This window comes from Globicephala melas, chromosome 3 (genome assembly GCF_963455315.2).
Source record: "Globicephala melas chromosome 3, mGloMel1.2, whole genome shotgun sequence".
Classification (NCBI taxonomy): Eukaryota; Metazoa; Chordata; class Mammalia; order Artiodactyla; family Delphinidae; genus Globicephala; species Globicephala melas.
Window position 1 is genome coordinate 113782299 of NC_083316.1, and position 14953 is coordinate 113797251.

The 14953-nt window shown below is 48.3% G+C and overlaps 1 protein-coding gene across 4 annotated transcripts in view; it reads right to left on the reverse strand.

The window, feature by feature from the left end:
- SPOCK1 (SPARC (osteonectin), cwcv and kazal like domains proteoglycan 1) overlaps positions 1-14953 on the reverse strand; it is a 558971-nt gene that overhangs the window by 84737 nt on the left and 459281 nt on the right. For all 4 annotated transcript variants that reach the window (XM_060296242.1, XM_060296241.1, XM_060296243.1 and 1 more), the window contains one exon: positions 8299-8413. In XM_060296242.1, the coding sequence (XP_060152225.1) occupies positions 8299-8413 (115 nt within the window). The remainder of the gene's footprint in view (positions 1-8298; positions 8414-14953) is intronic.

Below are 14953 nucleotides of genomic sequence, written 5' to 3' on the forward strand. Positions count from 1 at the left end.
GCTTAATACACGTATTAAGCACCTTCTACAGATGATCTCTTGTCACAGTAAATCTTTTTTTTTTTTTTTTTTTGCCATTTTAAACATTATAATCTATGGTAAATCTATATAATGGACAATGCCTTAAAAATAATGAGGTAGAATCATTCAGCATTTGACCAATAACTGTTGGAAATCCAGACAGAAAGCCCTCATATAACTTCCATTCTAGTTGGGCAAGTCAGACAACAAACAGAACAGGTAAACAAATTATCTAATATATTGGAAGGTGATAAATGGTATGGAGACAAATAAAGGAGGAAAGAGAGATAGGAAGTGTCGGGGAGGGTTTCCTGAGAAGACGATGTCTGTGCAGAGATTGAAGGGTGGCTGATGGAAGGAGCCATGCAGATGTCTGGAAAGACAGTCCAGGCTGAGGCAGGATATGACGGCACATTTGAGAAACCCACTGGGACCTGATCATGCTTGGCCTTGCAGGTCACTGAAAGGATTTTCTCTTTTCCTCTTAACAAGATGGGAAGTCAGTGGAGTGTCCTGAACAGGGAATTATACAGTCTGACATACAGTTTACAGAATGTTTAACTCCTATGTTCGAAAGAGAACGTAGGGGCCAGGAAATTAATTAGGAAGCTATTGAAATAAAAGATGAGGATGTCTTGGACCACCAGGGTGGTAACCGTGGAGGTGGTAAGAAGTGCTCATATTTGAAAATCTATTTGAAAGTAGACTCAGATGATGATTATAATGTGGCACATGAGAGGAAGAAGGGTTTTTTTTGTTTGCTTTTACTTCAGCAGATTGAAATATGAAGCTGCCATTAATTAAGATGGCAAATACTACAGGAAGAAGGAACAGATTTGGGGGGAGATCCGGAGTTTCATTTTGGACATGCTAAGTTTGACATGCCTATGGGCGTCCAAACAGAAATGTGGAGCAGTCATTACATATTTAAGTCTGGAGTACAAGGGAGCAGAGCTGGCAGGCTGGCTAGAAAGAGGGCAAGGTGGGGGCAGGGGGCTTGGGCAGGAGGAGAGAGACAGACAGACAGATAGATGTGACCCTCCATGAAAACGTACGTACGACACACAAGAAAGGCAGCGTGCAAAATATCGTAGAATGTGATCCTGATTTTGGACGGGTACAGTTTTAAAAGTATATTAATATATGTTTACAAAAAATAATTGGAAGCATATGCAACAGAAAGCTAATAGAACTGGGAATATGAGACACTTTTTCCATAATACTTGGATTTTATATAAGAATGGGTATTAATTTATAAATAAAAAATAAGGGCAGGAGAAGAGTGCCATCTGAGTGAATTATCAAAGCCATTAATTTCTAACACCAACCTCTATCTCCTTCTCTGGACTCCAGCTATGACCCTGGCCACCCTCTCCCTCAGTTTACCCTTCTCTCTCTTTTCACCTTTAGCTTTCTCCAATCAGTTTCTACCAAGGAAGCTTCAGAATGACCAGGAGAACCTGTGGTCTACTTTCCCAGGGCTGAACTCACAGAAGAAGACTCTGAGTTCAAAGCCAAAGTCGGCATTTACCTCCAGAGTCCTGACAAATACGTTTTTCTTCTTGGATGCAGTTGCTAATTTAACCCCCAATTGTTTTTTCTTTAAAGCTCATGACATTTCTATTAACAAGGCCCTAAAACTGAAATGTTCCTTTACATGTTTAATTTTTGACCATAATGTAGTACTGAATAATCAGTGAGCGAAGTTGAACGGGTATGGAAAAGGTTAATATAAACCGCTTTTAAATTGCAAGTTTGCAAGCCCCAGGCCTTCACCCTGTCACACAACAGGCATTAAAGAAAAATGTTCTTTCTGTGGTTGCAAAGATAAACCTTCATTTTGCTGGGAGCCTCTGCAGCAGGACCCTTTTAGGATTTTTCCATTGAGACATCACAGCGAGGAAGAACTTTTCATCCCGTCTCTTTGGCACCACCTCCTGTTCCCGTTTAAACACATTTTCCCAGCTCGACTTGTGATAAGTAATGGAATTAGACAACCGTCTGTCAGCCCAGGACTTTTTCCCCCAGAATCTAGCCCTCAGGTTGAAATCACCATTGGAGAAAAGAAAATCATTGAAGACTATTTTTCTACTGTTCCCAAGAGCTCAGCTGGAGGGAAGTCGTTATTTCCTCTTTAGCATGCCCTGCGGGAAGGATCTGTGGAACGAACTTCCCCACCTCCCAGCACAGTCAGGCCAGGAAGTTACAGCTTCATGGACGCTGACCAGCCGGCCGGCTGGCTGTCTCCAGAACACCTGAGGCCGACTGGCTGGGCCCCCATCCCTCCTCCAAAAGCTAACCTGTGACAACAGAAGCAAAGAAGGAGCTGGCCTTAGAGACAGTGCTGTTCGCTCTGCTCTCTCCTCCAAAGCGGAGGAGGAGCGGGCGGGAGAGACTGCAGGATGCCTTCCAAACACTGCTGCTCGTGGGAACACAGGGACACTCGCTGCCTGATGGTTCACACTTCAGGATCCAGGCAAGCGACGTCAGACCCCGGAGAAATAAATCTAACTCCCACCCAACTCAGCTCCAGACGCTCGACCATCTTTAGGTGGAGGACCTGGCTGGCTGTGACCTAAGGGAGTACACACGGAGGACAAGGGCACTAGCCCAGGCGTCGAGAGGCCCAGGCTCTGACCCTGCCCCACACCTGCCCACTGTCTGACCTGAGGAGAGATGCCTTCTCTCCACAGACCTCCAGTTTTCTCTTGGGGTAAATGGGAACTGAACAGTGGCTCCCTGGTGCCAAACTCCTTTCCTACAGATGTGATCGGAGGTGGTAAAGCATAAAGGTGGAGCCACTCTAGGGGAGGTCGGAGGCCCGACCCACTCGGCCTTCCCCTGGTCCCCGTGGGGAAACCCGAGGCGCCTTCGAGGAACACAAGGGTCCCCTCGTGCGTGGTATGGAGGAAGACAGGGGAGATCTTTCCTGACCTGATACCCTACAACTACAGAGTTTTCACCTCAGCCATGAGGGAGCTCCGAGTCCCTCCTTCAGAGGGAGCAAGGCTGCTGAGCGCAGGCCAAGGGGAGAGGTCTGTCTCTGAACGAGCGGAGGGGAGGGGAGTCAGGGTGGGGAGAGCAGCAGGTATGGGGCGGGCTAGTTTAAAAATGTATCTTCAAGACCCTAACAGCCCTCTATTTTACCCCTAAAATTTCAACCACTGTAAAGAAATCAAGAAACAAGTGCTTCAGACATTCCTCATATTCTTTACTGAGGACTGAAGAAAAAGCAGCAGCAAAACCCAGAACCAAAGGGTTAACATTAGATGTGAGAGGTGACTTCCTAACTGGGCTGGCTCTTGGGTACTGGAAAATACCAAGAGAAACTGGGGAGGGACCTTTCCTAGGAGACTCTTAGAAAAGGTACAGAAACCCAGGCTTAATGTGTAGACCTCAGTCTCCCTCTTTTTTTTTTTTTAAACTTTTTATTTTATATTGGAGTATAGCCAATTAACAATGTAATAGTTTCAGGTGCAAAGCAAAGTGACTCAGCCATACATACACATGTATCCATTCTCCCCCAGACTCAATCTCCTTCTTTTTAATTTTCCCCTTCCTTTGGACAATCATTAGGCTATACTCTTGAGGATGGTCTGGTATCACAGAGATGAGAGAGAAAGCAATTCAGTAACTTGCCCAAGGTCATGAGTAACTGAGAGGTGTGAGAGGAAATACTCAGAGGTATTAAAGGATGACTCCACCCTCCACCATCTCCCCAGGGGCCACAACAAAGGAGAGATGCCAGAGAAAAACAAAGAGAACACACACAAAAAATCAACCATTTGTCTCTGACTTCCTAAAAATGATCTCAAAACCAAAGCTGAGACAAGAGACTTTTGATTTCCAAGAACCGGGTTTGCTGTAACTCAAATGGCCAAAGGCTGGAAGAAGCAGAGTGAGATCAGAAAGAGAGCTAGTTAGACCCTGGCCTCACACACCTTGGACACTCACATCCAGTACTGATCACAGTTGGGGCTACAAAAGGAAGGCGAACAGGCAGAGGCCGGTGAGTCCCTAGGAAACGTTCTGCTCACCACAGCTTTTGGGTCTCCAAACTCAGCTCTGGGGCCTGGGCAGGAAGAGGCACTCCTGAAACCCCAGACAGCTGGAGGTCCCGCAGCAAAGAGGACCTGTGTCTTTCTACCAATATGAAGCCCATTTTGAGGTAAGTCTCACAAAGATGTCCTCTGCGTGCAAGAGAAATGGCTGCTGGGCAGATCCAAGGACAGACGGCTTGAGAGAGCAAACTCAACGCAGTCTTTCTTGACACCAGAAGGTCACAGAAGTTATGTGTGGCCCTGAAGGGGGCCAAGGAGGGGCAGTGAGAGGATGAGTAAACTCAGAAGAGTAGGCTTAGAAGAAAGAGGACTCGGGGGACTTCCCTGGTGGCACAGTGGTTGGGAATCCGCCTGCCAATGCGGGGGACATGGGTTCCAGCCCTGGTCTGGGAGGATCCCACATGCCACGGAGCAACTAAGCCTATGCGCCACAACTACTGAGCCTGTGCTCTAGAGCCCAAGAGCCACAACTACTGAGCCCGTGTGCCACAACTACTGAAGCCCATGCACCTAGAGCTGCAGCTAGAGAAAGTCCGCATGCAGCAACGAAGACCCAATGCAGCCAAAAATAAATAAATTTAAAAAAAAAAGATTTAAAAAAAAAAAAAAGAAAGAGGACTCGGTATGAGTGAGCAGAGGTCACGGGCAGGATCTTAAACATCTCTCCTTGGCTGCACTCAGGATGAAACATTGCTGGACAACTAATTAAAAACTGCAAAGCCCCACAGAGGTAGATTCCAAAGAAAGAGACACACCAGGAGCCACCTGACACCAATATGGTAGCTCATAAGCCCTCATCCCACCCCTACTTCCTAGAATTTAGATATAATCCCGACTTGACAGAATTGACCTGGAAATGACTTCACTAATGTTTGTATTAACCAGAAGGAACCACGGTTCAAAATAGAGGTAAGGTTGAAGGTAAAATGTCATCATCAACAACAGTAATGTCACACATCTGCATCTGTGAGACTGTCAAATGTCATTTCTGTAATAGGCACAGACACAAGCCGGCTCCGGATACCGTTCAGAGCCACGGTGTGTCTCATGGATGGCGTCTGCCCGTAGACGCCACTCCCACCGCAGCTTCAGAGAGGGGCGGCTGCCAGGTAAGGGGGTGTGGACTGGTGGGCACTCCTCCTCTGCCTTTCACCCAACAGCCAAGTGGCCAGATGAAAGCTGCCCTTCATTTCACCTCCAACCCCTCTTGTGTATCCATTCCCTCCTCACCCCAACTGCCACAACCTCAGTGCAGCGCTCACTGCCTGGCGCAAACTATCGCGAGAGCTCCGTGGAAACAATCGTCAAATTAAAGGAGAAAGTCAGCCTTCCCTTGACTGATTCTGTCCAGGTAAAATGTTCCTCATTTAAAAGTTTCATTTCACATAATGACCCTAGGGATCTATCAGTGCCCTCACTGCCCGTAATATGCCCTTATCCCCCAGGGAAACACTGATCAAATCCGTATTAAATAGTGAAGCATCCTATCCTGAGAGAGGATTATACTCTCCTTCATTAGGATGTTGCTGGATATGTAATAAATGAACTACATTCAGTCTTATCACCAACAGGTAGTTCCTGCTTCCCCTCATGCTTATGTAAAATATTTGCTTTACGTCACAGCAGAAATTGGGTCTTTAACGAAAAAGGACGATCTCAGAGCCTCATGGAAAGAAGTGTACCAAGTTTGATGGATACTTTAAATAACAGATGCCTTGTTACAGGCTTCCAAGGTGATATTTCTTAGATAATTGCCAGATGATACCAGAGACAGAGTGTGGAGTTCCAGGACTCTGATGACTTCATAAAAGCAGACAGTTGACCCAAGAGCCAGTGGAACAAAAAATAATTAGACAGGACTGCAGGAACTAATGACGGAAACATAATTTTGATCACTGGTTTGAGAATATTGCTGGTATTCTTTTTTATTGTTCTCATTTCTGATAGGCATATAATGAAGTCTTTGCTTTCTTCCTGACCTATCTCTCACTACTAACTTAGTGGTCTGTGCTCTTACAAACATTTGGAAATGAAACCCTTTCAAGTGGTAATCTTGTTCTCACTAACCTCTCAGAATTCTGGAACGACACTTTTTTTCTGAGTCTTTTTACTTTCAATGCCAATGTAGTTACTCTTGCACAGGCTCGATAAGAATTTGTTCTAGTTTTCACCAGTAAGTAACTGAATAGATGGTACAGCCAAGGCCATACCTGGAGAGTCATATTTGAGAGTGAATCTCATTTAATCAGATGTGACAAACCCACCATGAAGAAACAAGGGTTGTACTTTGTTTAAAGAACCATGAAGCCCTCCCAGAAAACTACAGGCAAAATGGTAGAAATGGCTTTCTTGGATTGGTTTCCTTGTCTCAGAATAGAAGACTAAATGAAAGCAGTAAAGAATATACTTGGAATAAGAGAGGCTATTGAGACTTCCTAAGAAGATTCTTAAGAAATCTCCAGGGCTTCCCTGGTGGCGCAGTGGTTGAGAGTCCGCCTGCCGATGCAGGGGACACGGGTTCGTGCCCCGGTCCAGGAAGTTCCCACATGCCGCGGAGCGGCTGGGCCCGTGAGCCATGGCCACTGAGCCTGCACATCCGGAGCCTGTGCTCCGCAACGGGAGAGGCTGCAACAGTGAGAGCCCTGCGTACCGCAAAAAAAGAAATCTCCAGACAGAAGTTAATTTCGTGAGTTTGTAGTTGCTTACCACAGCACGGCTTTAGGTTTTCTGACCAAAGTACAAGGAGGCTTGTGTAGATTAGTTAACATTTCTTTTTTTAAAAAAATTAATTAATTAATTTTTATTTTTTTTGGCTGTGTTGGGTCTTTGTTGCTGTGCACAGGCTTTCTCTAGTTGTGGCGAGTGGGGGCTATTCTTCGTTGCGGTGCATGGGCTTCTCATTGCAGTGGCTTCTCTTGTTGCAGAGCACGGGCTCTAGGTGCACAGGCTTCAGTAGTTGTGGCTCGTGGGCTCTACAGTGCAGGCTCAGTAGTTGTGGCGCACGGGCTTAGTTGCTCCACGGCATGTGGGATCCTCCTGGACCAGGGCTCAACCCCGTGTCCCCTGCATTGGCAGGCGGATTCTTAACCACTGCGCCACCAGGGAAGTCCCTAGTTAACATCTCTTCCTAGAGTTATATAGATGATCAGTCCAAAATGCAATGAGATCAGCTTTCTGGTAACCAAGAGTAATCTATGGAGATTATTTGTGACCCCAGTGCTTTACAGTTTACAATGTCCTTCCACATCCTGGGTTAAACCTCCCAAAGTTTAACACAACATTCCAGCAATCACCATGAACAAATTTACACTTGAACATCTCCATCTATGTGCCTTGGAAAAGACAAAACAGCTTAGGAAGAGGTAAGTGGATGAACACTTACACCCTATTCATTCTCCTCCATCGCAAATACCTGCAGGCTTTAGAAGACACGCGTGTGCACGCACGCACACACACACACTCACACACCGATGTCCAACATTTTCCATGGGACAGCCCCCTACAGCTGAGAAAGTCCAGCTCCACAGAAGGCCAACGCAAACTTCTATCTTGGGTCTCATTACGGAAGGCTTGTAGGGGGCTGAGACCAGTGGGCCAACATTACTTTCCCCATCATGAAAACATCCAGATAAGCCCGACCTCTGCTGCCCCTGTCGGCCATGGAAGAGAAACCGCAGCGCCTGCGGAGTTCTTCTTCTTCCATCTACCCCCTGGCTCTGTGTCGCATGCCAGGCAGAGGCAGAACATATTAGTAGAGAACTGCTTTTGCACGGGGATACTGTCCATCATCGTGACATCTCTGCACTCTATGTTTTGAACTCTGGCCTTTCAAAGGATTTAGAGATTAGAGTTCAAGGATGTCCAAGGTGCACCCCAGGGCAGGCCTGGTCTTAACGCTGAAATCCTGCCCTTCCTACACCATAGCCAATTTGACCTCTGGAAGAACCTAGTGCATATCTTGGTCTAACAGAATTATTTTCAAAGACTCTCAGCTCTTCTTTTTCTATTTAATGGCAGCTGAAGGCGGTTCAGTTTGGCGTCCCTAAATGACTAGGGTACTTGCCGAGCATAACGGTCTCCCCAGCCCGAGCTAGAATGCCTCTGTTAAGGGCTTAGGGCCAGGTTCCTGGCGTCTGGGGAGGGAGGACCTTGGCCATGTCAGGCCGCCCTGACCACACGGCCCCCCTCCAGGGGGTGTCCTGCGATGCCCACTCACCATTCTTCTCTGCCTTGTGTTTTGGTGGCTTGGGCTCCGGGAGACATGGACAGGGCCCGTCGCAGAGGGTGGTGAGACTTTTGCCAGTAGAACAAGCATGGAACTCCAACTTGCACTGCAAAAGACAGACAGAACAAGCCTTAAGAATACTGTCATGTAGACCCCTCCCCCGCTTCCTTAGGAGACTGCCAGTGCCCTTCTAACCACAGTTAGGCTCACAGAAGCAAAGACAGAGAGAAGAGGAGTTCATCTCTGTTAAAGGTCTGAATTACAGGATGCTAACTAAGAAATGGCCTTCTATGTTTCCCCAGATGCACAGAACAACATCTAAAAACACTGCACAGGGAGGCTTAGTTTAGTAAGTGGTAAACTCAACCGTCATTGTTTATGCAAGTATCAGGATGAAACTTAACATCTGTGGAGTCCCAGAGGGTCCACAAAGACAAAAGGCTGCTCCAACTCGTTCCCTTACCCCCACTAGGGAGGCTCTGCCAGTGTAGCCCTCCTAGTCACGCTCAGCTGCTCACCCGCTCACCCTCTTCCTGGGGAGGAAGGGTAACAATCTACTTAGTAAGTGTGGATGGTGTGTGAGGCCCAGCCCTTTCCCCCGGAGCAAGCGAGGAGTGAATGCTTTGGCCTCAACCATCCAAAACCCAAGCTTGACACAGTCTTTCCCCCCAGAGGATGCCTGTGGTTGTCTAAGTAGCCTGGGACTGGGTGGAAACGTCCACTGAATCCTAGGATTCAAAATTAGAAGCCCCAAAGCCATACAACGTCCTGTCAACCCCTTCATATTTTGGCCGCTGTCTCCAGTTCTTTACCCTTAAGTCTCAACTGATTCGGAACCCAAGCAGGAGAGGAGTTCTTTACAGACGCAAAAGACCACAACGATTAACAGCATTTTATTATTACTACATTATGGAATAAGAAATGGAGACTCAGAGGCTAAATAACTTGTGAAAGCTCAGGACATGCACAATCCAGGATTCCAAACCCCCTCTGACCGACTCCAGGGCCAAGCACTTAACCGTCCCCATCACTGTGTCTGTCATGTGGAGGGACTGAGAGAACAGATGGCCTGCACTGGACTCCGCGTGTGGCTAATTATGCGGCTGGGCTACTGGCCTGGGTCGGAGCTGTCTGAGAGTTCCCTCCCTTTTTGACCTGCAAAATTCTCTAGATCAAGGCCTGTGTGCAATCAATCAGGCTTCTGCAAAGGCCCACGGGCCCAGAACCACGCTGGTATCTGCTGAAGATTCAAAGGAAGGGGAGACGGGCAGAAGGGACGGAGCACCCACAGTGCGTGCAGCTCTTATCAGGTGCCACGCGGAATCTTTCAAAGGGAAGAAAAGGGGAGATATGGTCCTTGCCCTCGGAAAGCACAAATGCATGCCTTTGAAAAGGTCGCCAGCATTTGCAAAGCAACACATGAGTGCAGATGAATCCCGGCTCCTTGTGAGACGACGGGGTATTCAGTCCCCACACTGATTACACCCCGAGCATAGGGAGAGCGGGCTTTCAACCTACACATGCTGGAGTCACTCGTGTAATTCCTACCGTCGGCCACGCAGTCGCCTGCGACCCTTGCAGAGAGAGCACGGCAGATGAGCCAACAGGGAGCTGGCTTCCTCTTGATGCAAAACTCCCTTTTGTGCACGCTGCTGGGTGTCTGGTGTGGCCCAGTGTGGAGGCAGGCGTGCTGGGGGCCGTATGAAAGGAAGCCACGGCCCAGACCGCAAACGTCGATTGACGGACGTAGTGAGGAAACAAAAAATGTGTGACCACGTGGATGTGACGATGAGGAGAGGAGGGATATGTGTGTATGTAGGGATGCAGCACAAAAGAGACCCCAGGTATGGGCCATACCTGCAGATGGTCCAAATGGACAGAAGATGCACCAGGGAGAACGCTGGAAGGCGGCAGGTGGGTCCCCAGTGTAAGAAGCTTCTTTTCAATTAGCACAGCCTGTGTGCACATGCCCAGGGCTAGAGGGGAGACTGCTGCTACTGGCCCCGCCCCGCCCCCCCCTCCCCTGCGCTAGCTCTCGGGAACAATCCTCAGGTTCAGGCTAGTGATTCTCATACTGTTTTCTCAACAGAATACCTAAAGCTAATTTAGAGGGGGAAATACACTTTGTTTTTTACATGTCAACTTATTTTATGAAGTCAAAATTAGTACAGACACTTGCTCTAAAGCCTTATCATATTGTGACTGCAATTGCCTGCTTGTATCTGTGATAGACAGTAATCCTCTTCCCAAACGTTCTCTGGCCTCCCCGGAAGAGGAATCTACACTCTGCTCAGGGCCGTGTGTCATGAGATCTGATGTCCCCTCTGGGGTGACAGCAGTCTTGACCACATGACTCGCTCTGGCCAGCAGATGGTTAGTAGGAATGATCCAAGCCAGGTTTGTGTGACATTTGAAAACTCACTGCTTGGTTTTCCCCTCTTGCTTTTTCCCTCTGTTATGGAAATGGCACATGTCCCATAAGGGCCGCTCCTTCTGCCTGGGACCCAGACGGCAGAGGACACGGAACAGAGCTGAAGCGAACCCACAGCCAGCATGCAACATGAACAAGGAACTGATGCTTGCTGTCACAAGCCACTGATGTTTGGGGATCCCTTGCTACCACAGCATACTTTTTAGCAAAAGGTGACTTCCGTCTAGACCCTAAAGTACTTAATGGCAGGGAAAAGTCTTAGTCGCGGTCTTATCCCTGGCATGACATGATACACATATAGCCCTGGCACACAGTAGGTGTGCAGTCGATAGCTGATGAATGATAAAGGCAGGAGGATGGGGTCCCTGTTCACTCTGCAGCTCTGAACCTCTGTTCCGGCCACCAGGAGACACCAGTCTGCCTGCGCAAGGAGCGTAGGTGCCAGAGCTCAACGTGTGAGATGCTCGTCGTGAACCATCCTTGACTCACAGCACTCCCTGGTCCTGTCTCTGAGCTCCACATTTAACGCTCTGCCTTTCAGCCTCCCCGCTCGCCCGAGTCTATCACTGAAGTCAGAATCCAGCCCATCTGCTTCCCAGGTACCCAGAACAACCGCCTCTTGGGTGGCCTCGCCTGGCCTAGGGACCCCTGCACACTGTGATTCTAGTAACACAGCTTCCGTGGCTGGCCCCGGCCCCGCTCCTGCACAGTCGCTGTCTCAGTCTGTGGCGGCAGCCAGGCCTCTTCCTGACTCCAGGAAGGGGCCACCAGAGAAAACAATATTTAGCTGCAGTGGTGAAAATGCATGTTTCAAGGACACAGATCTGCCTTTTATCTTCCAGAACAATATGTGGTATTTAAATGAAGCTCAAAAGGCTATAATTTCATTTTTTTATAAAACTCAAAATGTGCTCTTTAGAGATAAACACATATGTGGTAAAAGCTACTTTAAAGAAGCCGGGGGCGGGGGGGGGGCGTTGACAGACACCATCAAGATAGAGGTCACCTCCAGAGAGGAGGCAGGGGACGGCGTCATACAGGGGCCCACAGAGGCATGGTGAAAATTGGGAAGGGTTTATTTCATAAGTTGGGTGTTAGATTCTGAGGCTCTTGTTTTGTTAGTAGCTTTGGCAACATATGAATAACACATATATGTTTACGTATCAAGTACTTTATGATCAAACATAAAACACAGTTTATAGGCTTCTATCCAGGTAAGGACAAATTATCACCACATCTCCCGAGGAAGCTGGTTAGGAGGAGTGAGAGCACGTGTGGGGCGCCCCTGGGAAGGGTGACGAACCCTGAATATCTCTGGGCAGAGGCATCTAAGGGCCTACAACCCAGGCATCTCACACATGTTCCCTTCCTACAGCTCTTCTCCAAGTCGCACCGGTGGAGTTACCTACCAGTCTCTTACCCCATCCCCTCTTCCCCAGGTCCTTGCTGGGCAAGAACAGATACAGAAGCCAAAAGGTGGTCACTGCACCAGCTTTATCCAGAGAGGACACAAAACCCTCACAGTACAGGGCTTCCCATTAGACCGGGCTGTACAGCGTGCCTTGGACCTTCACACCTCCAACTGCCTCTCCCAACCTGCAGGGAATGGAGGCCTAGGAAAGCCCTGGTCCACTTACCGCCAATTACAGGCAGAGACAACACACAGACCTGGGTGGACCTGGCAGAAGTGTGCCCGGGTCTGTGCACACAGAGATTTTGGAAACATAAGGCAGGTATGCTACCCCTTGAGTACAGACCCGCCAAGAGAATGGGAGCCAAGAGAAAAAGAGGTGCCCACGTTACCTGGCCAACGCAGGGATGCTGCTCCTGGCTGTGACTATGAACCTGATCTAAGAGATGCCGGGCTCCCACCCAACAGGACACAGGCAGCTTTCCTGGGAACGGGGCAGTGGGGAGCAGAGAGCAAGGGAGTGAAAGGGTCCTCCCAGGGAGATATGGGGAGGGAGAAATAAGCGTCCCCCAACACCACAGGAACATCACTAGCTCCCGCCCTACCTCAGGACCAAATGACAAGCCTTCAGAACTCCCACACCTTCACCCTCACAGTGTTCTCAGAACAGGAGTTGAAAACTGGCAAAATTATGGATGGTGATTTCTTGGCATTTAGGACTTGCTCAGAGAGCATGTGTCTGCTTCCTCCACGTGTGCCCTGCAGGTCCTGAGGTTCCAGGTAGCTGGCACCCCACCCTGCCCTGCCCCACCTGGGCTTGTTGTCCTGCGTCAGAACAGGGTCTGCAGAGCTCCAAGTTAAACAGGGCGGCCTGTGAGCCTACCTCTTAAAGAGTCTGTAGCCTGGAGGTGGACTGTCAAAACAAACTGAAAAATGACATTCTTGGGAAGTGACGCCCGTAACTCCTCATTTTAGGAAAAAAATTGGGGTTGGGGGATAGAGGAGGAACAAACAGGTACAAACAAAGTATATGGGTTTGGAGTGGAGAGCCATTCAATCTACCAAGTTCACAAAGAGCCAAAGGCAGAGGTGCTCCCTGGAGCTTGTCCATCACAAGCAGAAAGAGTCACAGCTCACTAAATGTAGAGTTACCACCAGAAGGTCACCGTGGCCCACGGGGGAGAACCCTTCTAGCCCCGGCCAACACTGGAAGCTGGTCTAAGAGATGAATCACTACTGTTCTGCCCACCTGCTCACCCTCTGGGAGGGAAAGATTTACACCTTGTGCTATGGGTTGAATTACATCCCTCATGTTGGAGTCCTAACCCTCAGTATCTCAGAGTGTGGCTTATCTAGAAATAGGGTCTTGACAGAGATAATCATGTTAAAATGAAGTCATCAGAGAGGCCTCAAATCCAATATGACTGGCATGCTTATAAGAAGGGGAAATTTGGACACAGAGACAGACACACACAGAGGGAAGATGATGTGAAAAGTCATGGGGGGAAGAGGACCATCCACGAGAAATGTCTGAGGCTGCCAGAAGCTGGAAGAAGCAAGAGACAGCTTCTCCCTGGCAGTCCCAGAAGGAATCAACCTTGCCCACACCTTCATTTCGGACTTATACCTCTGGGACTGTGAGATGATGAACCTCTGCTGTTTAAACCACCCAACTCACGGTACTTTGTTACAGCAGCCCTAGCAAACTAATACACCTTCTATTTTTAAAAAGAGAGTCTCTAAGGGATGGATCACCTTGTCTTAGGTTCACAAAGCACAGATCTTGCGCCAAGATGGCTCCATTCTCCTAAAAAGAAAGAAGATAACATGAAACGGCAGCCTCAGGATACGGGGCAGCTGGACATGAAGAACTTGGCCAACGTATATAGGCTGAGACTCATGCCCAGAAGAGAGGAAATATGAAAAACTCAAGGCTTTATATTGATTTTATGATAAAGCAGTTAAATAAATAATTAGCCAGAACTATTGAAAGGAGGAGAGTTGAAGAAGTGGGAAATAAGTTAAGGACTTTACATACAGTACTGGAACCCATATTCATATAAACGCAAATATAAAAATAAATACAAACCGCTGAAGCTTCTAGACCCCTTGACCTCCTGGGACAGAAATGCCTTCCCCAATCATCACAGAAACAGAGGAGACAGAAGAGCCAGAGATTTCACAAATTGGCAGAAATATTCAAAATGTTGACCTACTTAAAAATAAACGGCCAGCAGATTTTCCAACCAATCTTCCATCTCGCATAACACGCCAACACGTTGGAACGAGCGAATGTTTGCCCGCGAATGGCCAGTAAATCTCTCTCCTCTGTGATTTGTAAGGCAAAGCTAATAATCTCTCTCTGGGTCAGTGCTCACGCAGGTCTCCGCTGCTCCCATTCTCCACCGCACCGCGCTTTTCCTGTTGCCTCGCCCCCTTTGGGTATTATTTTTAACATTTTATTTAAATTGCTTTCTCCGCTGTATTTCATCAACCGCTCATCTATTTTTAAACCAGACTGTTGACAGTTCACAGTTGACAATTTTGTTCACAGTTGATGAATTCTGATTTGTTTTTACTCCCCAAAAATCATGTCAAGGAAGGTGGAGGCGGCGGGGGGCAGCTAATTTCCCGACTCTGCAGGCTTTCACAACTGGGCGCCTAGCTAGCGGTTGCTGACGGCACACGTTATCCTGGGGCTGAGGAACAGCTGTCCTGTCTACCCAGGGCTGGAAGGTCTCTGCGGTCATCTGGAGGGAGCAGCGAGGAAAAACAAGGGAAGGGGCTCTGGTCTCATTCAGAGC